This window comes from Oratosquilla oratoria, chromosome 24 (genome assembly GCF_046742065.1).
Source record: "Oratosquilla oratoria isolate Oo_2021 chromosome 24, ASM4674206v1, whole genome shotgun sequence".
Taxonomy (NCBI): Eukaryota; Metazoa; Arthropoda; class Malacostraca; order Stomatopoda; family Squillidae; genus Oratosquilla; species Oratosquilla oratoria.
Window position 1 is genome coordinate 44302160 of NC_134800.1, and position 24391 is coordinate 44326550.

The 24391-nt window shown below is 38.3% G+C and overlaps 1 protein-coding gene across 2 annotated transcripts; it reads right to left on the minus strand.

Annotated features, from left to right (window-relative positions):
* Window positions 1–5197: 5197 nt before the first annotated feature.
* LOC143038588 (PEST proteolytic signal-containing nuclear protein-like) lies at window positions 5198–23392 on the minus strand. 2 transcript variants are annotated; one of them, XM_076207992.1, is made up of 5 exons: window positions 23233–23392; window positions 18106–18180; window positions 13139–13326; window positions 6608–6741; window positions 5198–5582 (listed from the first exon to the last, which is right to left on the minus strand). In XM_076207992.1, exons 1-5 carry the CDS (start codon window positions 23381–23383, stop codon window positions 5459–5461), a joined length of 672 nt encoding a protein of 223 aa, XP_076064107.1. In that variant the 5' UTR covers window positions 23384–23392; the 3' UTR covers window positions 5198–5458. The 2 variants fall into 2 exon arrangements, with proteins under 2 accessions (XP_076064107.1, XP_076064108.1); XM_076207993.1 differs by lacking the exon at window positions 18106–18180.
* Between the last annotated feature and the right edge of the window lie 999 nt (window positions 23393–24391).

The window sequence follows — 24391 nt, forward strand, 5'->3', positions numbered from 1 at the left end:
ACTCCTCTCCTTTCTCATGTAAGCAGTGTACTCTAAGCACCTCCTTACCTTCTGTCCTTTTCCTCTTTCTCCATCTATCTTCCACTCTCAACTTACCTTCCACCAAAAAATTATGATATTCCCCCACTCTCTCCCCTAAGAATATCTGCATCCAAAACTCTTCCTACTCTCCAGGTTACCACTATATAGTCCATTAACCCCTTCCATACGGTGCCGCACACGTAGGCGTCATGGGGAGCGAGTGTATTCGCGAGGCTGCCATATCGGCGTCTTGATTATATATATTGTAGTCGCCCCTCCATAATGACATTCTTTCTAATTCTTTTGTAATCGCATTTTCTATGGTTTATCAGAATTCACGGGTGAAGAGAGAACGATCAATATAAGCGGTGACGATATTTTATGATGCGAGTATTATTACGACACGTCGTACGGCTGGCATTGGCTGCTGCCACCGAGATCTAAGTCCATGACGCCTACGTGTGCGGCACCGTATGGAAGGGGTTAAAGCCCTATCTACCACCCTTCCATCCACCACCCTCTCTCATGTTACAGCTGTATTACTTGTTCTCTTTCACTCTGAATATTAATAACCACAGAAAATATGATCAAGCCAGTTCACAGAATATGGGGGTCACTCAGCTACAACTACAAAATAAATATAATCAAGACTCCAATGCTGGCATCCTCATATACCCACTCGCGCCTCATGATGCCTACGTAGGCATCATCTTACTGAAAGTGTTAAGATTGGGGGGACAGCATAACGGAGGGCCAGTTGCAGTATAATAAAATAGCATCATTTATCTATAAATAGGGATTTCCTCTATCACAAATAAAATGATGTGTGGCTCTGGTCCATAAGGGCACCCCATATAGACCTTAAAGTACCAGCTGCATGCTGCCGAGCAAATTTAGACCCCAAAATAGCATGCAGCCAAAGTAGAGGTATAAAGAGTTCTACATTCCATGACAGTATTTTTCTCTACTAAAGTTCTTTTTTTTTTATGGTCATTTTCTTCCTTTTGCCATACACCATTATGTCTCACCTAGAAGCCCACTGCTTCACTTACACAAGAACAAAGGAAATATCAAATGCATCATAGCTTCCATACTTATTTTATAACAAATATCAGCTACAATCTGAATGTGAATTCTTGAAAATGAACAATTCATACACTATATCATCAAAAACTTGTTTCATCCTTAAGTTCACAGGATTAAAAAACAACTCTAGTAGGACTTTGTATCAACAAACACAATTGACCAATTTATATTGTGCTTGTGCCTGCCAGTTTAGAAGTGCATGTACTAGTACATTGTGTGTGTACTGTACATGACAAATGTGTGTATAAATCATGCATATATGCATGTGTAGGATGGCATTCATATTTGTAAGCATACGGGTGCAGGCATGTTACGTGCAGGCATATATGGTTATGTGCAAGCATGTATGATTGTATACAAGCACATAAAATCTCATTCATGTGTACCAATGTATGTGTGCTTGCATGTGCACACAAGTCCATACACATGGCTCCATATGCATATGTTGTACATGTATGCTTGTGTGTACATTCTTAGTCAGCATGTCGTGTTTATATGCATTTAAGCATGCAAAAGTCAGCACATTTGTAAGCAAATGTTGCATGGATGTATCCTCATGAGTGTACAATTACATACATTTGAACTAAACCCAAAAAAAGAAGAGGTGGGAGGTTGTAAGACTGTCACACTCCTGAAACTCTTAACTAGGTGAACTCTTTCTATATATATATATATACACATATACCTATGCATTTATTATCTATATTATTATAATTTTTATTTATCATTATAATTTTTTCTTTCTTTGAAATGGGCGAGTGATTTCTATGCCTTTTTCTTTTTGGCTACCCCCCGTGTAAGGAGGAAAAAGCCTTTGGTATATGTATATGTATGTATGTATAATTTTTTCTGCATCTGACCTAGTTATGGACCAAAAGGTCTCCTGTTGGCATACCCCTCCTCTGAAATCCTTTGTTATACACAAAAAAGGAGGACCCAAAGGCATCTACTAGCTATAGTAGCACCTTTGGTTCCTGTTAGAGAAACTCAAGGTACCACCTGACTGATTACATGGCCTCCAGTGGGTACAGACACAAGTGTGAGCAGTCCTCACTGATTCTACTTCTGTTAATTCCTTTCACCACATAGAAGACAAAGAACCTTCCTATACTCACCCCTTCAAACAAAAAACAAAATCTCTTCACACAGTGATTTGTAGGCTAAAATTGGTGGCCATGGTAATCAATCAATCCATCACCCTTGGTCTCTAGTGGTAGGCATGAAGCCTCCAGATTGTGGCAAGTGGGTTGTGGCAGAATACCCTACACAACACACACCCTTTCTTTCCAGAGCGCAACATAATCTCTTTTCACTCCGTGACATGAGCTCATGAGCTGAACCAGTGGCCAAGACCGGCTACACATCTGGACTGATTGACCAAAAAATTTTCATGCTTAGTGGGCAATAATTTTGTGCCAGCATCACCTGGTAATTGAAACCAGCTTCAGAGAAACCCCTAATTCTAAACAAAATGTCAGAAATATTAACCTTACTTCATCCTCATCATTGAACTCTACTTCAAGTCTCTTTATCCATCATTAGTGTGTGGGTTTGTGTATGCCTGTGCTCACCAAGATAAGTTTTACAGGAACTTGTCGTACTTTCAAAATCCCATCTTCTTGTTTGTCAGAACTCGTTGGTTTATTTTGAACTAAAATGTTTTGAATACAAATCACTTTTCCGTTGGCTACACATTCAACCACCCCTGCAGACACCAGAAAATGTCATACATAGTAGTTTTTCTCTTACTCTGAGCAGGTAGGTTTGCAACACTACATGAAGAGAAACCGAGTACAGTGGTGCCTTGGAATAAATATATTTCATTTTAGAGGACTGTTCAAATTCCAAAACAATAATAAAGATTCCAAGAAAATAAAACGAGTCACTGATGCTTTCACTACCACTTCAAGAATGAAAATAAAAACTTAGAAAGTGTGAGTGGAGGAACAATGTAGAAATAAACCCATACAAGAATGCAAGAAATGTCTGGAAAATTCGAGAATTTAAACAAAGTTTGAAAACTAGCTAGTGCTTTGAGGTAAAATTTTCAACTTTACATTTGAATTCCAAGTTGTCCGAGTTTGGGGACACCACTGTACTTTCCTGACTACCTCGTGCATGTATGCATGTATGTAGTGATGTTATTGCCAGCAGTTGTATCTTTATGGACCAAAGCACAACACTAAAGGTGTGTTTGTTTTGCTAACTGGAAGTGGGTATATATGGGATAGTGTTCTTTTGCTAAGGGACACGTGTTTAGTGTTTGAGGTTTGTCTTCATTTTGGTACACATGCATAACTTGGGTAAATGTGGTGGCTGTAGCATGTTTATTCTTGTGTGCAGATGACAAAGTACAACTCTGTCTCTTAATCCAACACTCACCAACTGTCACAAGCAAGGATATTTGGACCCAGGATATAAACCCATTTAGGGAATTGGTGATGTTTAATGTCCTGGACCAATTCCCAAAGTGGGTTCATGTCCTGGGGCCAAATGTTTGCACAAGTTGTTGGCAAGTGTTGGATTAAGAGACCTTGATGTATAACAGTAGTGGAAACAATGTGTACTCCTTACAATTCATTCTTCCAGATTAAACAGAGCAGGAATTTTCTTTTACATTCTTCACCAATATTGTCACCATGTTTTTCACTTGTCCACAGTTGTTTTCCATTGACAAAAATTATATATTAAAAAAATATATAATAAAACGAGTATTCTACTTGACATTGTTAATGTGAATTCCATGAACTAACACTAAGAACAAGGCTAGTGACAACCTTTCAATCGTGTTTGTAGAACTCTGAGCAATATATTTCTCATTCTAATGGGCTCTCATAATGCCACTGATTAATATCCAGTGTTTTAGTTGGAAGTGGTGACTTAAACAAGTAAAATCCTGGGAAAAAAGTTACAACCAATAAACACACACTTCAATCAAGGAACATTCACCCTTGTCACAGTCTTACAAGGCTATTGACAGTCTCAGTTATGGCCGAGATGTATCTCCACTGTCAAATGATTACCATCTAAACCCAAACTGAGTCAAGCAAAGTTAAAACTTAAAATCATTTGTCAAGTAAATCTCATGGGAAATATAAGCAATGCTGAAGTGGAAGCTTAACATACACTAATAATAATGCTGATGAAACTATCAGAACAATGTGATTATGCAGAAATACTGTTGCTAAATGCCTGCAGGCAGTCCATAAAAAAACAAAACAAACAAAAAACATGACAGTTATCCTTATAATTTGGATGCATTTCATTCATCTACAGCATTAAAACATATCAGCAGACAACTAAACAAAACTGCATGTGACATCTGTTAACCCCCCATAGATTTCTGCATTATGAAATCAACTGGTGTACATACTCAATAAATCTGAAAAAGTATCGACTACATGGCACTTTTCCATCCTACCTATATTTTTCAGCAAAAATCATATTCAGTATGCATCAACACATATAAAGAAAACTATGAAATGCTTATACTCTATGCATCACTCATCACAGCAAACACTTCACTCCATATTCACTGCAACAACGTGTCAAAACATCTAGGATTAATTTTGATGTGGACTAAAACAATTAACTCAAAGGATGCAGCTCCACAAGGTTGGAGTATTCACCCCTCCGGCTGAAAACCTTAATATTAGCTTCATCACAATCTTGATCAACAAATCAATGACAACCCTAAATGAGGTATGGGACCTGAATCTACATCCATAACATTCACCTACAAAACTTTTATAATTTCCCCCCCCATTAAGCTGTGCGAGTATATCATTAGTTCCGATATTTCTCTGATCATCTATCAATTTTACTTAAATAGCGTTGGACAAACCAAGTACTACTAATTACATCTTGAGGCCCATTGTTGTCTTGATAAACAACAAGTCAATTCAAATACTGCTTTGCATACATTGGGGTGTTTCTCATACCGCTTTGCATACATCCAGGTTTGGTGCCGATAATGATAAGGCTACGGCCAGACCCTGTCTCTATCAATTAGGCAATCAGCCTGCCTAAACCTCTAATACTGACGAACAGCCTTGGAGGTAAGTAAATCTATCTTCTCTAAGCCAAGGCATTGTTTTTTTTTTTTTTTTTCCCTTTTGTATCAATAGAAAACCTGGCATGGATTCCAAACATTACATAAATAGTACATCAAGAATATTCAACAATGCAATACAATTATTGCTAGTTACTATGGACATGTACTGGATAATTTGATTATCACATTAAATTTCATAGCAGTTATCCAAAATGATTAATGAAAATTTGCCTCCGTAACAATGAAGTCTTTTAGTGGTCATTCTATCATACAACTACTTTTGATCTTCCAAACCCTTTAATCATCTTCAGCTAGTTTGTCTTGAATTTCCTTCAGCTTCTTCTCATATATTTTCTTGGAATCACAGAAGCCCATACGTGTTTTGCCAAAACTGTTGGGCCCTGCAGATGTTGGAGTGTCCCTGTAAAAAAAAAAAGTAAATAAATAAATAAATAAAATTACCACAAATTAAACAAGAGCCTGTGGTAACAACATATTAATTGGTTGTTGCCTCAAGCTTATGTGGAAAAGCCACAGTGGTTGACAAGTCCTGGGGCCCTCTCACAGATCGCTTTGGGGAAAAAATCTCAGGACTTATTTGTGTTGTATTAATGTGGGGCTGTTTCCATGTCACCAGTTGGAAGTAGTAGAAGGGGAGCAGTTGCCTGGCATCAGTCCTTGGACAGACAACCCCCCAACCCCAAGTTTTTCTGGGAAGAAACTTTGGAATATTGTCTGTGTTGTATCAGTGTGGAACAGTTTCAATGTCATCAGCTGAAAGTGGTAGGAAGACGAGAATAGTTGCTGGTTGTCAGCTTTTCATGTGTGAAAAAGTGTAAGAAATACAATCTAAGTTAAAACATATCTTGGGACCAGTTCATTGATCAAATGTCAGCCCCCCTGGGCTGCACCTCGTGATGGAGGTGAGGTGGTTGACTTGTTTTGAAAATGAGCAGTTTTGCTATCCACTTTGTAGGACCACCAAATGCAGTTAGTTGTCACTGATCCCTCAGCCTTCCACAAGTGAAAAAGTGCAAGAAATACAATTGAAATCAGCAACACATACCACCTAGCTATTCCTTTAAACTCCTTATTTTCTTTCAAGAAATAAGTGTGTGAAGTCTGGACTATCTATATCTATCTATATACCAAGGGCTTCTTACCCCTTAAAAGGGAGGTAGCAAATCAAGGCACACACCCATTCCCACTTATTGTTTCCCCTCTATCTTAGCTCCTCATGGATAAAGGTTCATCCCTGTCTCCTGCCTAGTGCCCAGGTCAAAATCAATGCACCAAGACACAGTACATCCATAGGAGGGTTGGAGTACCCAATCAATATTAGCTTGTGCTCAGTTGCCTCTACATTCAAAATACAAAACTTTAAGCAACTTCTCATAAGCAGAGAACACAAAAATCAAGTACACCATCCTGTGTATTTTGACGCACCTGCCAATATTTCTCATTCTCATTTTGGCTTCTGGTGGCATCTCTTCCTCCTCATCATCGTCGTCAGAGTTGAAGGCCGCTGCTGCTGACTCTGACTTGGGCTTTAGTGTAGGTGCTGATGGTTGTGGAGCACTCTATAAAGAAGAAAGAAACCACTTCATTTTGCGTTCTTAAGTATTGTGCATGGAATCGAAAGACATTGGAAACCAAGTGATTTGGAAAATGCAATACAAATGGAGGAGATATAGTTATGTGAATAAAATAATATAAAGAGAGAGGAGGGGGGGGGGTTGTCAACCCATACATTTTGCCCTGACTATGGGAAGAAATACAAGAACAGTGAATCCCTACTTTCCTTTTTCCATCCCATCTAGTTATTTATAATCGATCACTCTTGCAGAAGACATTTGCCCTTCAGGCAACCAGAAACAGCTCTGGGCAGGTCCACTAGTCACTCAGAAGATATGTTGTGTTGCTGTCAATGGATTGTAAGTGTGGTGCATTGTTGTATGGGAAGTTTTGTGTCCTCTGTGTGGTGGTTGCATCTGGGGGAGTTTGAATCTGTGACCAGGCTTATTCTTTGTTGATAATTGTTGATACTTTCTCAATGATGGATGGTGTCCAGAGCACAATTGTGCCAATGTGTTTTAATTTTTTATTTCTAACCTTCTTTTCTCCTGTGGGTCTTATGCCTGGGATTTGTTGATGAAATACAGAGTTTGGGGGGTCCCATCTTAGTGATCAGTTTCTATGCATTTTTGTGTGGAATAGATGGTAGGTTATGTTTGAGTAGAATGTATGTATATATATATATATATATATCTATATATATATGTATATATATATTATATATATATATATATATATATATATATATATATTTTTTTTTTTTTTTTTTTTTTTTTTTTTTTTTTTTTTTTTCTCTCTCTCTCCATTCTGCTGGTGGTGCTTCTGAGATAGTGTGATGGGTGCATGGTATTTAGGGTTCTGGCATGGACTTCTATTTCCATAATTTTCATGTGGTGTTCTATTTTGGGGTCTGTATGCAACTGGGATTTTTGGTGCATCTTGTTATTACCCTCAGTGCTCCAATTTGTTACATTTGTAAGTTTTTTGTGTTCATCTTTCTCACTGTTATTGTTCCCTGGACTGTCTAGCCGAGAAGTCCCATCTCCCTGAGAAACACTATGGCTGGAATGGGGTTTTCCCACAAACCCTATTGAGTTCATGTTGCAATGTTGGCATACATAACTGCATACAATGCAGTCTTCTATAATGTGTTGTATAGTATGGGGATGAAGTATTACATCCTGGACACCTATCTGTGATGTGGTCATCTGGTTACTTGAAAGTTCTGGGCTGGATGATGGCTACACCTCAGCCTGGCCAGGTGGACTGTTCACTTGGGGGAGAGGATTCAGAGGGATGGATATCAGGGATGCAATGTGTTGTCCTTCAGTTTGTTGATGAAGCAGTAATCAATTTGATTATGGATACGTTTCTGGAGGCGAGTGCCTGGTAGTTGTAGAGTAAGAGAGAATTTGTGTGCAATATTTGATTGTTGTTTTCATTTTCTTAGCATTTATGGGTGTTCTGCCATGTAGTGCAGTGGGTGGGCCTCTCATATCATGGTGAACCTTAACTTTGAGGGCTTTTATTTCATGGTGTAAATGGTCTGTTGGTGTTGTATTTGTGCAGCCTGTATTGTGGTGTGTATTTTATTTAGGGTTTTGTTCCGTATAGTCTGTTGTTGTTGTTGTTGTCATTCCCTAGACTGTCTGTCCGAGCAGTCCTGTCTCCCCAAGGAATGCCATAGCCGAAACTGGGTTTTCCCACAAATCCTTTATAGAGCGTATGTTGTGTTGTTTGCGTGCATGATTGTGTATAATGCAGTCTTCCATTATGTGTTGTATGGTATGGGGTGAAGTGTTACATCCTGGGCAGCTGTTCACAACGCGGTCATCCAGCCTCTTCTGGTAGCTTAGAAGTGCTGGGTGGTGACCGCACCGCAGTCTGGCCAAGTGGACTCTGTCCTTTCGTGGGAGAGAGGATTCAGAAGGGTGGATATCAGGGGGTCAGGCATGCAGCAGTGTGTTGTCTTTCAGTGTGTTAATGGAGCGGTGAGTGATATGATTATGAATATGTTTCCGGAGGCTGGTATTTGGTGGTTGTGGAGGAAGAGAAGAGAGTATCTGTGCGTGATAAAGGTCTTTGGGTGTTGTTTTAATGTTTCTTGGTGTGTGTGGGTGTTCTGCTATGTAGTGTAGCGGGTGTGATGTGTTTGTGGTGGCTGCGGCAAGTGTTTGTGTGCCTCTCATGTCGAGGTGGTCCTTGACTTTGAGGACTTTGTTTCATGGTGTAAATGGTCTGTAGGTGTTGTATTTGTGCAGCCTGTAATTGTTTTTAGGGCTTTGTTTTGTATGATTTGAAGGGTGTTGTGGTGTGTCTCACTGAGATTAGGAGCCCATGCAGGACTCACATAATTCAACACTGAGCGTATGCATTGTTTGTATATTGTTATATTAGTTTCTTTGTTTTGTCCAAATGTTGTTCCAGTGATTGACTTAAGTGCGTTAAGTCTAGGTGTGCATTTGTTTTTTATGTTTGTGATGTGTTGTTTGAAAGACATGGATGTATCGTATGTTACACCAAGAATTTTTGGTGTGTTTGTGTGTGGTATTAGAGTGTTGTTGATGTAGAGATGAGGTATGTATTTGTGTTCTTTTGTCCAGTTGGTGAGAAGTGTTGCTGTAGATTTGGTTGGAGCTATTTTGATTCTGTTTGTGATGAACCATGTGTTGAGTGTGTCAAGGTATGGCTACATTATTTCTGCAGCTTTGTCTGTGTTACGATGTGTGCATGTGATTGTTATGTCGTCTGCGTAGGAAGAGATTTGTATTTCTGAGGTGTCTGGCGTGGGTAAGTCATGCATGTATAGATTAAATAGTGTGGGGGATAGAACTGAGCCCTGTGGTACTCCGTTCTTAATGTTTCTGATGTGCAATGATTGGCCATTATATGACACGTAAGCATTCCTACCTGCCAGATAATTGGCCAGCCATCTTTTGGTGTTATTGTGCATGTCTGTGTTATATATTTTATTTGTTAGGTTGTGGCAGGGGATAGCATCAAAAGCTTTACTAATGTTATAAGAAGTGTTCTTTGGTGGGGCCTATCTGAGTTGATGCCATCTAAAATTCTTTGTGTGAGGTTTGTCAGAAGTGTGTTTGTGGAGTGTAGTGGCCTAAAACCGTGTTGTGAGTCAGCAAGGGGAATATGTGGTGTGACAAGTGTAAGTATTAGGCGTTCAATGACTTTAGAGGGGGTGCAGAGAAGTGTGATTGGGCGAGGCGATGTTGGGATTGTTGGGTCTTTGTTTGGTTTTGGAATGGTGATTATTTTACCATGCTTTCAGATGTCGGGTATAGTGTTGTGTGAATAGCTGTAGTTTGCAATGTTTGTGAGTGCGTGTATACCTTGTGGTCCAATGAGTTTTAGGTGGATGTTGCTTATGTTATCAGGGCCACAGGCAGATGAGTGCTTGAGACTATGTATTATGAGTTTTGTCTGACTGCCTATGAAGGGTGTATAGTCTGAGTCTGTGGGAAAGTCTTTCTTACGTCGAATGGTGCGTCGGTCGTCAGGGTGAGAAGTGAGATGGCTTGTCTGTGCAAAATGACGTATGAGTGCGTTTGCTTGTTGTCTGTTTGAGGGTAGATTATCTGTTGTTGTGATTATTGCTGTGTGAGAGCGTGTAGTGTTACTGTTGGATAGTGTAATGCTGTTGAGTGTTTTGTACAATTTGCTGGTGTTTGTTTTGTGATCAAGTGTATTGATAAAGTTTTGCCAATTTTGTGCTGCAGCGTCTACGTCGTGGGACCACCCCCCAACCCCAAGAGTTGGGGGCCAAACGGCAGCAACCACCCCTGGCCATCAGCTCTACGCAGGTGGCACAGATCCCCAAGAGGAGCTACGACTACCTTGGGGAGTACCACAATCCGTATAGTCTGTAGGGTATTGTGGTGTGTCTTATTGAGGTTTGGGGCCTATGTGGGGCTTGTTGTGGAGATGTACAGGGTGGTTCTTATGAAATACTTATGAGTTATTGGTTTCATTCTGCTGTCCAAAACCAATGCTTGTGGTGGTTCTAAATAGGTTAATTTCCTTGGTGATTTTTGCTGACAGGTCTTTGATATGTAGGCTGAAAGACATACAAGCCTTTTATAATATTCAAGGAAATACTCTTGTCCCCTACCACAAGGTATAGAGGAAGAAGTAATTCATAAATGATAACCTGTGTTTCTATTCTTGGGGGGCACTGTCATGCTTGACATTTTCATCAACTGAACAATCCAATGCCCTAAAAATCCCTTGCATGAGGCCCATAGACCCCAAGGTAATCAGCAACAGACACCATACTGGGCCACAATAAGGGAGCAATATATTGTCTGTGTTGGTGCACGTCAACACATGAGAATCCCTTACCCAGGATCATCCAGCTTGATGAAGCAAGATCACCACTGGCACCTATGCATGAGAGACCTGACATGCTGCTGAAGCTCTGAGGAAATGCACTGCATGAAAGGCTCAAGCCACCTCAACTTCCACTGCAGCACCCACCCATGTATAGTCAGCACAGATCGTATTGCATACTCAGGAAATATGCAAAAAAAAATTATCAAATAATTTTCAAAAATACAAAAAAATAAATACTTCTGCTATCAATGCTACTTCCCGATGGGAAAACCCTTGGCCTTGATGACCTGCAGGAGTCTCTTAGGGGCAGAATTGACCAAATTCTGACAGTGGGAAACAGGAATTTCCTCCCACACCTGGATGGCGATCTCAAGCTTGGGAATTGTAGAAGTTTCCTCCTGACGAAGGTGATATTAGATGGATACGGAGCTGCCTAGTGTAGGCCTTATGGCCTCTTACAGTCTCCTTCATCCTTATGTTCATATGGTGCCCCATAAGTTTCCTATGGGGGAAATGTCAGGTGATTGACCACGCCAATCCTCTATGTAGTTGACCTACCAGTGAGCCACTTTCTGGCCATCCTGGAGGTGTAGCAAGGGGTGCCGTCCTGTTCAAGGACCTCACACCCAGTTTTTGCGAAACACTCCCCTAAATTCTCCTGCAAAAGGTTAACATAGTGCTCAGAGTTGACAGTCTGGCCCTTAGGGAGTATTACAAAGTTCTCCAAACCACCATAACCAAGGGCACCCTACACCATGAGATAGGGTGGATGCTTAACACTCGTCACTGTCACTAATGTGGTAGGAGACTTCCACACCTTCATTCCCTTGATCTCACTTATACAAAAGGTTGCTTTGCAGGTCCAAAGGACCTTATGCCACTGAACAAGGTCCCAGTCTTTACGATCCTTGGCAAATTGGACACAGTGGCGCCTTTGTTTTGCAGTGACAAGGGGCTTCACACATGCTTTCACTTTCGTGTAATTTAACTGCTGAATATTTTCCTAAATTGTCCTGATGGAGACGTCACCGAGAAGCTTAGACTTCTTTTTTCCCCTCAACTCCTTTGCAGTTGTAGAAGGGTTAAGGTCCAACTGACGTTTTACAAGCCCTAACACCTTTGGGGTAAGCTTCAGGGCCTTGCCCCCAGCATGTTTGTGGAGGAACATATTATCCTCCTCTCTACCTGCACACCATTTTGTTAGGAGTCAGGTCACAGTACACTTTGTCCCACCTGTTGCTTTGGCTATTTCTCAATTATTCCTTCCCACTCTGTGTAGTTCAATCACTTTCACAATGTTATCATGCACTGCACAATTTCCAGGTATCATGCAAAGGGCAGGACACACCCCAAGTCAATGAACACTGTGAGGAAAATGTGGCTATTACGTGGGTGGAGGGCTGAAGGTTGCCAGTTAGTCACTTTCTCCTGCATGGTTTTTGTGAACAAGATATCACGTGTCCCAAAAACGCGGACCATTATGCATACTCAAAAAATTTGCAAAACAGTCCACGCTAACTGTATGTGCCACATGTAGCTGAGCGTTCTGTGCCCAGATTGGTCTCATCAGCCACCTCCAGATCCAGTCACAGACCCTAATTCTAAAGCAAAAGTCATGGTCATCTTCATTAATGAAGGTTGAATATTATTATTCTCTGGACAAGGATAGGGTGGGGGAGTGTAGGACAAGATGTCTGAGGATTCCATCAAGGACAGTTTGATTCTTTGGCTGAACCTGTTATGTGTTGGTATGGCTTTAGTGTTCAATTGTAAGCTGAAGTCATCCTAATTTTTTATCCCCTTTGGGAGTGATTTCTCTGCAGGACCAATTATCTGGAGGGCAACATACAAAAACTGAAGGCAAAGTTCATATACACGCTGTATATATACCAAAGACACTCTTCCCTCATGGGTAAAATTAAACCCCATCCACACAATGCAAATAAAACTTTTTCAACATTCCTTGCATCTCAGCACCTCATGGATAAAGGGTCATCCCTTCCCCACCACATCATATTTCCAAGTATAAAAACATCAACTCAACCCAAAACCTACCTGCTTAGGAGCACCCAGTTTGATGGCAATACCCTTTGCTGCTGGTTTGTTGTCTGCTGCCAAATTTATGGGTCCTCTCGTGCTGTTGGCTTTCCCCAGACCAAAACTGATTTTCTTCTTGGGTTCCTCATCGCTGCTGCCGCCATCATCAACCGCCCGTTTGACAGCCCCACTGTCCCTCACTGTGTCTGGGAATGTTAAACACTGGCGACGGTGAGACAGAGAAGGGTGTGAGACTTGGACAGAGTACAACATTTCAAAATATGCTTAAGTAGTAAGCAAACTATTGAACGTCGTTAAGGTGCCGAGAAATTATGATTTCAAAGACCGTAGGAAATTAACCCTTTCACTGTAGAGGTTTTCCCACAGCTGAATGAAATCAACTGGCAGCAGCTTGAATAGAACCAGTTGTGAAATGTAGTGAAACAGTTAAGGAGACTGACAGTGATAGGAGAAAACGGAAATGTGAAACTAAATGCATCAACCTAATTAGATACAGAGAACACACCACTTAAAAGAAAGTGAACAACAGCCAATGAGCAAAATACATCACATTTATTGAATTCTCAATGTTCAACCTTAATCTGCAATTGAAACTAATACTGTACTTTGAATAGAATTCATACTAATTGCCACAGCTAATCTTGTCCAATTTCTCCAAAATAGTTATTGTCCAATGCTTTTTAGTAACTTTTGGCAATTCTAAGCCTAATAACTCCCATATATATATATATATATATATATATATATATATGAACAAATTAAATACAGTTTTTTTCTGAAGGGTATTAAATTGCCATACAAGCTGAAATAAAAACAAAGTGCAACCAGACTACACATGCATGGGAGTATCCCAACCAATAACTTTGTTGTACTTGTTTTGTGTGTGAGCTGTGAATTTTGTTCAAATTTTCAAATGAAAAATTATACAGATTTTCTTTATTTTCTATAATCATGTATAACATTTTCTGGTTAACACCTAACTGTGGACCAAAAATTTCTTACAATCATTTCAATTAGTGAAAGAAGCTCCAGAATAAATTAAGTTAAACTACAGATCCCAATGTAACTAAAGCATATCCAGCACTGACCATCACTAAGTTTCACTAATGTTGTAATACTCTATACTTCTTATCGAACTGGAGAAAGAAGACACTAGTCCACATCTACACACCACTGGTAAATTGTGTGCTAAAATTTACTCTTGCGTATTCAAGTACTTACACCATCTTATTGATTGCCATTTCTTGCCAAGAAAATCTTACCATTTAAACTAAAACAACTTTTTGCTGAATTTCAAGTTAGTGGTACAGTAATGAAGTATATCTGAAGTTTACTGTGCAGAATTACTATGAAAAGGGGTAAACTGGTGAAGATCAAAACCAAATTTATGAGGCAAAACAACTTTACTAGAGATAATCAGTGGAAAACAAATGAATAGCACACTGGTGGTATAACTCATTTTCACACATTCAGGGGGCGAAAAAAAGGCCTGTCAGTATTTACTTGATTAGGTTAGGTTAAAGTTATGTTGATAGGATAGGTAATGGTAAATATTGGCTTGGAATTCCAAAAATTTATATCTCTTCTCCAATACAGATACTAATCCAACATAGCTAATGGAATGTTAAAAAAAAATAAAATAAATAAAAATAAAAAGCACAAATACATAACATGAAATTTACATTGCCCAATAGCTCTTAACATAACATAAACATTCCACTGAATAGGACAAAAGAATGGCATAGTTTTCATGTTTCTGTTGTTCAGAACCTGCCATGGTGACAATATTATCTATGATTCTGGCAAAAATTAACCAAATCTTCGTATGACCCACCCAGACTGATAATCAACATCTATATACCAAGGGCTCGAGGGCCTCTTCCTCTTTATAAGGCCGCATTATTATTATTATTAAAAAAAAAAAAAAAAAATCATCTCTACTTCTGGGAGGTGGGTCGTGAGGGATATAGTATACATACATACATATATATATATATACATATATATATATATATATATATGCAAAGTAGACCACTTGGAAGAAGAAACTAACGAAGCAGTGCTTTCGTATATTACATCTTCAGTGCAAAAAGTACTGAAGATGTAATATACGAAAGCGCTCTGCTTCATTAGTTTCTTTTTCCAAGTGGTCTACTTTGCATAAGTGAACACACGTACCCGTGTTCTTATTAGCATACATATACATATATATATATATATACATATATATACATATACATATATATATGACATAAATGAAGTAGGAAACACAGGAGTCTTGAGTTTATTCCCGACTAGTTTTGCAGGCATGCCTTTTCAAAGGAATGGTGTACAAACGAGCTGTGGACATTTTACACATGAGGTGGACCTCACTACCTCTGTGTTACCATAGTTGGCAACAAGTGTGAACATTACATATTCATTGTTACAAATAATAAGCAAATGTAATAATGATAATTCTAGCATGGTGAGAAAAAGGTATTTTCTTAGAGTTGCAGTGGATTTCGTCCATTTCAAGTCACCAGTTCTCGTTTGTGTTTTTGTAGTTGGCAATGTAAAGAGATTCAATTATTTTTCATTGTTTCTTGTGTAGTCCTTTGGCTAGAATGGTGGATCCCTCCCAGTTTGGTAATGTCCCTTTGTGTCTATGTGGTTAACTAGAGCGTTTGTTTCTCAATGGTGTCTAATGTCTGCTTTGTGTTCCCCGAGTCTGTTGTTAAGTCCTCAGTATGTCTCTCCGTAGTATGCACTGTCACATCCATTACAGAGAATTTTGTATACGATGCTATTGTCACAGTTTATCTTGGTTTTGTTTGTGATCAAGTGTCCTATTTTCTTCCCTGTGTCATTTACTATGATAAGTCCTGTCTGTCTCAGCATTTTGGAAAGCATGTGAGAGAGGTCAGAGTTAGGAACCACAAGGTATTGTAAATCTGTCCTCTCTTCATTTTCTTTCCTCTGTCTGATTTTAATGGCTTTCCGTAGTGATGTCCCTAGCATGCCCTCTGGGTACCTTAGGTTCCTGAATGCAGTGGTTATGTATTTAATTTCTTCCTGTAAATACTCCTTGCTGCATATTCTAAAAGCCCCAAGATAAAACCCAATGATAACTCATGATTTGGTCTTTATGTCATGTGCGCTAAAATAGTGGATGAAGTCGTCCTTGTTTGTTGGTTTGCAGTATACTACCTTGAACCTAGCGCTGTCATCCAATCTGATGATGGCAGTGTCTAAGAAAGGTAGGAAACCATTGGTTTATTCCTCTACTATGAATTTAATTCTGTTGTTTACATCATTAAGTTGTTTCAGTAGGTTTCTTGTATTGGCTGTTTTGCGTGTAATGAAGTGGATGTTGTCAACATAACGGTATCGCTTCGAGTTATCTGGGATGATATGTAGAAAATATTCCCTTTCCAACATTTTCTACATTTCATCCCAGATAACTCCAAGTGGGACCGTTATGTTGATGACATCCTCTTCATTACACACAAAACAACCAACACAAGAAACCTACTAGAACAACTGAATGACAGAGAACACAATTAAATTCACAGTAGAGGAAGAAACCAGTGGTTTCCTACCTTTCCTAGACACTGTCATCATCAGATCGGACGACAGCACTAGGTTCGAGGTAGTATACTGCAAACCGACAAACAAGGACGACTTCATCCACTATTTTAGCGCACATGATGAAAAAGACCAAATCAGGAGTTATCATTGGTTTTTATCTTAGGGCTCTTAGAACCTGCAGCAAGGAGTATTTACAGGAAGAAATCAAATACATAACCGCTGCATTCAGGAACCTAAGGTACCCAGAGGGGATGCTAGGAACTCACTATGGAAAGCCATTAAAATCAGACAGAGAAAAGAAAATGAAGAGAGGACAGATCTACAATACCTTGTGGTTCCTAACTCTGACCTCTCTCACATGCTTTCCAAAACACTAAGACAGACAGGACTTATCATAGTAAATGACACAGGGAAGAAAATAGGACACTTGATCACAAACAAAACCAAGACGAACCGTGACAATAGCATCGTATACAAAATTCCCTGTAATGGATGTGACAGTGCATACTACAGAGAGACGTACAGAGGACTTAACAACAGACTCAAGGAACACAAAGCAGACATTAGACACCACTGAGAAACAAATGCTCTAGTTAACCACGTAGACACCTACCAAACTGGGAAGGATCCACCATTCTAGCCAAAGGATTACACAAGAAACAACAGAAAAAATTGAATCTCTTTACATTACCAACTACAAAAACACAAACAAGAGAACTGGTGACTTGAAATGGACAAAATCCACTACCACACTTGCCCTCCAAGAATGGCTTCCCAGACAACCCCCCCCAGACTCTAAGTAGATACCTTTTTCTCACCGCTTCTGCCTACCCTTTTCAGCTTTCTTCCTTTTACTTTGACGATTCTTCTTATACTATGCTACCATATTTTATTCCACATGCTACCAAATCAAGTATCCTTCATTATTTCTACTTTGTTCCTTCACCACTTAATATTTTCATTATCATTATTACATTATTATTATTCTTTTTATTATTATTTGTTATATTATTATTATTATTAATCATTATTTATTTTCAATATTATTATTATTGTTATTATTATTACTGTTATAATTACTATTTTTCATTGTTATTATTAATGTTATCATTTTCACCACTATTCTTATTGCTAGCATTATCATTAATATTAAATTTGCTTATTATTTGTTACAATGAATATGTAATGTTCACATTTGTCGCCAACTATGGTAACACGGAGAGGTGAGGTCCACCTCGTATAAATGCCCACAGCTCATTTACCTGTGAAACTAGTCAGGAATAAACTCAAGACTAAGATTCCTGTGTTTCCTACTCCACTAATGTCAACCTGTCAGAATGTCTTAATATATATATTCATTTGTCAAAATATGTGGATGAAACATGTAAACTCACCAGCTAGAACTTTGACAAATGAATGCCTGTATGACTCCTGTAGCGGCTCATTGTCAAACTTTCCATCAGAGAATTCTGCATAGAATTCAGAAATAAATGTGTTGTTGGCAATGCTCAGTCCATATCAGGAGTTTACAAGGGTAGAACTGCTCTCTTGCACTATGCTAGCTACTATAAAACTCATAAAAATGCCATAAACTAAACACACTGGCACTTTCACCAGGTCAGCCATTAATACACCGCACCAAATGGTACCAAGGCATCAGAAGCCTTGAAACTGAAAGGTCTGATCAGCTTGTTTTTTTTTGTTTTTTTTAATAAATAAATAAATAAATAAATAGGATCTGGCCATTTTCTTGGGCCAGGCAGGGACAATAGCCAATAACTTTTATGTGGCCTAAGGAAAATAGCCAAGTCAGTCACACACCTACTCCCACCCATTCCTCTCCCATTCACCACCCTTTCACAGTTAAACAAAAAGAGGCAACTACCTAAGACTAACCAACAGGCTATAAAATGTCATTGCAAAAGCACAAAACCAGTCTAAATTAAAAATAGCATTGTCCAAATATAAACTCTTCTACCTATACAAAATATAACAATCCAATCCAATGAATCAAATTCAATAACTATGACAGTTTTCATGACATACTCTAAACCCACACCTATGAAGGACACTCAATACACATTTTCTTTACAATCAATGCCTTAAAAACTTTAGTGACATTACAGTCCACAGTATCATTTTATATCTGGAGGCTAACCTCCACTTATAAAAGAATACCAATTACTCAATGTCTACCTATCCCTTCCGCTACCCTCCTTAAATCTTTCTTTTATCACATCCATGACTGCCTCTTTGGTAGGATGGTTTTGACAGTTCCCAGGGAGAGAAGCACTAGTTATTGCAGACGAAATATAAAAATATTACATCAAACCATTGTTCTCGAATATGTGCATTAAAAAGGGGTAAATTATGACCCAAGTATCAATACTAACATGATTATCATCATTGCTATGTAAACAATACACATTCAATCGCTATCTTTCAAAGATCAAATCAATCAAGTGGTATGAACAATAGGATATCATCTATGGAATATTTCATTTCTCAAGAAATATTTGGATGAAAATACAGTGAAAATGCTTGTTCACAATCATGTAATTAGTAAAGTGGACTATTGTAATTTGCTTTATTATGGGCTTCCTAATTACCTATTGAAGAAGCTACAAATAGTTATGAACAGAGCTGCTAGACTCACAAGGCCAGCCTCCCCATGAAAGAACAACACCAATACTCATTGACTTGGCATTGGCTGCCAATCAAACCATGCATGATCTACAAAATTTGTGTCCTGACACATCAATCAGTGCTATTTAATAAACCTAGATATTAAGGAATTTACTGAAAAGATTGCTCCACAATTATATAATGAGCTACCTGGAAATGTCAAGAACGGATACCCCGATAACCTTTAAGAAAACACTGAAGACCCACAGATTCAAGAAAGTATATGATGTTATTGATATGTGCATCAAGGATAATTATTAGTGTTGATACTACATCTATGATAGCCCAGTGGAGCATGGCATAGCTAGTGGAGCGGGGCCTGGAACTTCAATGGTAAACTGTATATATTAACGTAAACTGGGGACAATTCGACAGCCCATGTTTCCACAACTCACTTACTTGACCTTAAAAACCTACACATAAACCTCAAATCAACACCTATTCAGAAATTTCATATTCAAACTGCAAAAAAAATCTAAAAAAAATCAATAAAATAAAACAAATTTCTTAATTTGTCTAAGATGGAGGCGATTTACATTTTGACGAATTGAAAACCACCCTAACCCTGTTGGACTGTGAAACCCCAGTGTATTCTGTCCAATATCAGGCAATACATCACTCAACATATAGGTTCAAATAGGTACTGGAATCCTGGAGGTTTTTTCCTTTGGTGCTGTTTTGGTATGCGATCTCATTTATGGCATGATCTCAAAAATCAGGATTTTGCTTTGGTATGTGATCCTAACCAACCACCCTAATCTAATCTAATCTAACCTAACCAACCTAATCTAATCTAACCTAACCAATCTAATCTAATCTAACCTAACCAAACCTAACACAACAAGCATTTCTTGCTTATTTTTTAGGTTAGGTTATATTTTTTACCTATTTTAAAAATATTGCGAGTACATATGAAAGCAAAATCCTAATTTTTTAGATCACACCATAAATGAGATCGCATAAAAAAACAGCAAAAAAGATATGACGAATATAGATCGCTACTATCAGGTGAGATCACATACAAAAACAAAAGCACAACTTTGAGATCTCATACCAAAACAGTACCTTTCCTTTGCAATGAAGACACTATAGGAAGTAGCCCATCTATTTCAGCAAATATTGTGTTCTGGGTGGTAACCATACCCACAAATTATATATGATGCTCTTATTTAATCTTATTTTCTAAGGAGTAAGGGAATATTTCTCTACACAAAATTATTACAAACTAATTAAAGCAATATTGACTTTTGAAAATAAAAACTGATAACTATGGAGAGTGTAGTAATGTCATTAAAAAGAAGTAATGAAAATGAGAAATATTCATTTTTCAGAGGTAATAATCTATTCTAACCTAACCTGTACTATACTAGGAAATGTCTTATACTTGAAAATTTTCATAATTTCCATCTTCCTCACTTTCACCCTCTTTGTGTGGGCACAGAACATATAGGCAAGAAGCTTATATTCGGTCTCACTAATTGCTGAACAAACCGAACAAAACCGATAAAAGCCAAACATACCAACAAAACCCAAACAAGGACGGTTTTTGCTCAAATGCACACTTCTATATATATATGGTTGCATTATTTGAGAATGTAGATTGGGAGAAGCGAGTAAATGCCTTGGTGGATTAAAGAGTGTAATGAGGAATAGACATTTGGGAATGGATGCTAAGAGGAGACTGTATGAAGGAGTGATTGTGCCAACAGCACTGTATGGGGCAGAAACATGGAACATAAGAGAAGAAGAGAGAAGGAGTTTGAATGTGTTTGAGATGAGGTGTCTGAGAAGTATGATGGTGGTTACTAGGCTAGATAGTGAGAAATGAGGTGAGGAGGAGAACAGGGGTGGAAAAGGAGCTGGGAGATAGGGTTGATGAAAGAATATTAGGATGGTTTGGACACATGGAAAAAATGAGTGAAGAAAGACTAGTAAAAGAGGTGTGGAAGGCAGATGTGGAGGGAGTGAACATGAGGGGACGTCCTAGGATGAGGTGGATGGATGGGGTGAAGGGGGCTTTGGGGAAGAGGGGAATGTCTGTTGAGGAAGGACGGGAGAGGACAGAAGACAGGGGTGAACATAGAATGGTTGTATATGGATGATGTGATTGCATGAGGTGGAATGGGCAGGTGGATGGGGGGTGAGGTAGTATGTGTGAGCAAAATTTGACGCAGCCCGAAGGGATTTCTCCCCGTCCTCTCATTTTATGCAATGGGGGGACGGAGAGGAGGGGTCGCCGATTTAATGAAGCGGCCTTGCTGTGGATGTGCTGTGTCTTGCGACACTGCTTCTGACCCAAGGCAGTGAACAAGGTGCAGGGATGACCCGTCATCCAGGAGGTGCTAAGATAAGAGTGAGGGTGGGTGGGTATTCAGGGATGGAACGGGTGGGAATGATTTTATGCCTTTTTCTTTTTGGCTACCCCCCTTGTAAGGGGGAAAAAGCCTTGGTATATGTATGTATGTATTATTTGAACTATTTTCTTTAAAATGTGTGATTTTCATGTAATATGATCAAAGAGAAGTTACGTTTTTATCCTCTGCAAAATTACCGAACACAGCTACGATTCGTCCAGCCTGCCGTCTATGATCACTGGTGGTATGGATCAAACTACACTCTTTTAAGTTTCTTACTGTTGTGTTATTAGTGTAATAGACTGCATATAGTTGAATTATTTCAACTATTTTCTTTAAAATGTGTGATTTTCATGTAATCTGACCAAAGAGAAGTTATGTTTTAGCCTCTGCAGTATAACGTAACACATTTTAAATAAAATAGTTGAAATAATTCAACTATATGCAGTCTATTACACTAATATCACAATAGTAAGAAACTTAAAAGAGTGTAGTTTGATCCATACCACCAGTGATCATAGACAGCGGGCTGGGTCGAATCGTAGCTATGTTCGGTAATTTTGCAGAGGATAAAAACATAACTTATCTTTGATCATATTACATGGAAATCACACATTTTAAAGAAAAGTTCAAATAATGCAACCATATATATATATAGGTGTGCATTTGAGCAAAAACCATCCGTGTTTTGGGTTTTGTTGGTATGTTCAGCTTTTATCGGTTTTGTTAGGCAATTAGCGAGACCCCTTATATTCAGGGTAAACTAATAAATTATAAGTATATTCGGATTAAACATATATGTGATGTCTGCAACATTTATTTGTAATAATGTGTCATCCTGTTCATTATATGAAGGCCTTAGGCTTAGTTAATATAGCAATGTAATACCATCAAGCTAGCAGTGCTACTCTACCATAAAATACCTAGTGAAGTCATCTACACTACATGTTCATAGTTTCTATGTAAGTTCAACACAAACTCCTCATATAATCATATTACTTCATCTGCAGTCAGATGTGATAAAATTAAATTGTGTATATGTGTCACTGTGTATATTATATATATATATATATATATATAAAATATATTATATATATATATATTATATATACATATATATATACATATATATATATATATACATACATATGTAAAACCAAAGAATTGATACACGCTGACGCAACCCCCATCTAAAGCCCCCCAACCGACTCAGCATCTTTTACAATGCCAAATTCTGTGACTGTGGCAAGTTACCCCCCACAAAGTACGAATGGGGTAACCAAGAAATTAATACTACTAATAAGCTTTGGCAATTGCATATGGATTAGTAAATAGTTTAAGTTTTCCCAATGTGCTGCAACAGAAACAAAAAATCTTGTTCGCCCTGAATTCGTTTCTGACAAGTCCTAAAAAAGAAATCACTCATTCAGATATCCAAGAGCAAAAGCCTCTTTTGTCTTCTCGGCTTTACAAGCCTTTTACCTGACTTGTTACTCATTCTGAATAGCTCCCTGTCTTGTTGCCCTCCAGCAAGTTTGCTCCTAAAGTATATGTGGGTAGATGAAACCTTCGTTGGCTCGAGTGTTGCTGTTTTACAGATTGCGTTCGTTGTAGCTCGATAGGTATTTCTCATGGAGGTAAATATTTTCCAGTCGTGTTTATAAATGATGTTTGATATAAAGAATTGTTATACTTATTACGTGTGTATCAGTTTTACTCCCTTTTGTCATTTTTATGTTTATATTACCTCATTTTGTAGTAAATTCTCAAAGTTGATTAAACCCTGGATTCCTCCAGATCATGATTGCCATTGATCGTGACATATTTCAGAAGTGTGTAGGGTCTATGAGTACAAGGAAAATAATATGCACTTATCAGAAGGTAATTCGAAGAAAGAAAAAAGTAACAAACAAGACAGTTGAAGTGAGAAACCAAGACTCGGTCTGAACATTACAAAACGTAAAACAGGGACAAAGAAACCCTGTATTTCCCTAATCTACCCATTTGTATAATCCCGTTTTTTCTCCATTTATCGTATGTAGATTTAATTTCGTTCCAGGTGCAATATATATTTTTGAAGATTATTCTGACAGTCGACGCAGCTGCACAGAAAAAAAAAACTAAACGATTTATTACTATGGTCTCGTTATACCCTCCTAATCCAAACAAGACATTTTACCTATTTTATACACTCTTTTCGGTGGCTTGAACAATACTATCATGCTATATCTATTTTTTTTTTATGGTGGCAGGTTCATTGTGTCTACGACGAGTACTATTAACCTAATGGCGGGGTATTAAAAATTAAAAGTCATCATTCATTTTTCAATGGAGATAAGTCGTCAGTCATAAGATAATAACTTGCTCGTAAATATGTAATTAAATTCACTGAAATACTGAACGCATAAAAAAAAATTAGTTCCTCATACGCTCTTATTTGTTTTCTGCATTCTTATGCAGGGTGGATCAAGGTCTATACTTTTTTTCTTCTTCCACATACAGTGAAAGCCACTTTTTGTTCATAACAGTCAGTGTCTTCTCACCCACAACTGCCTTTTCTTTCCGTACCAATCATAACTCCTGGATATAGCCTTAGTATCAATTAATGTGTAAGTTAAAATGTAAACAGGTATGTTATATG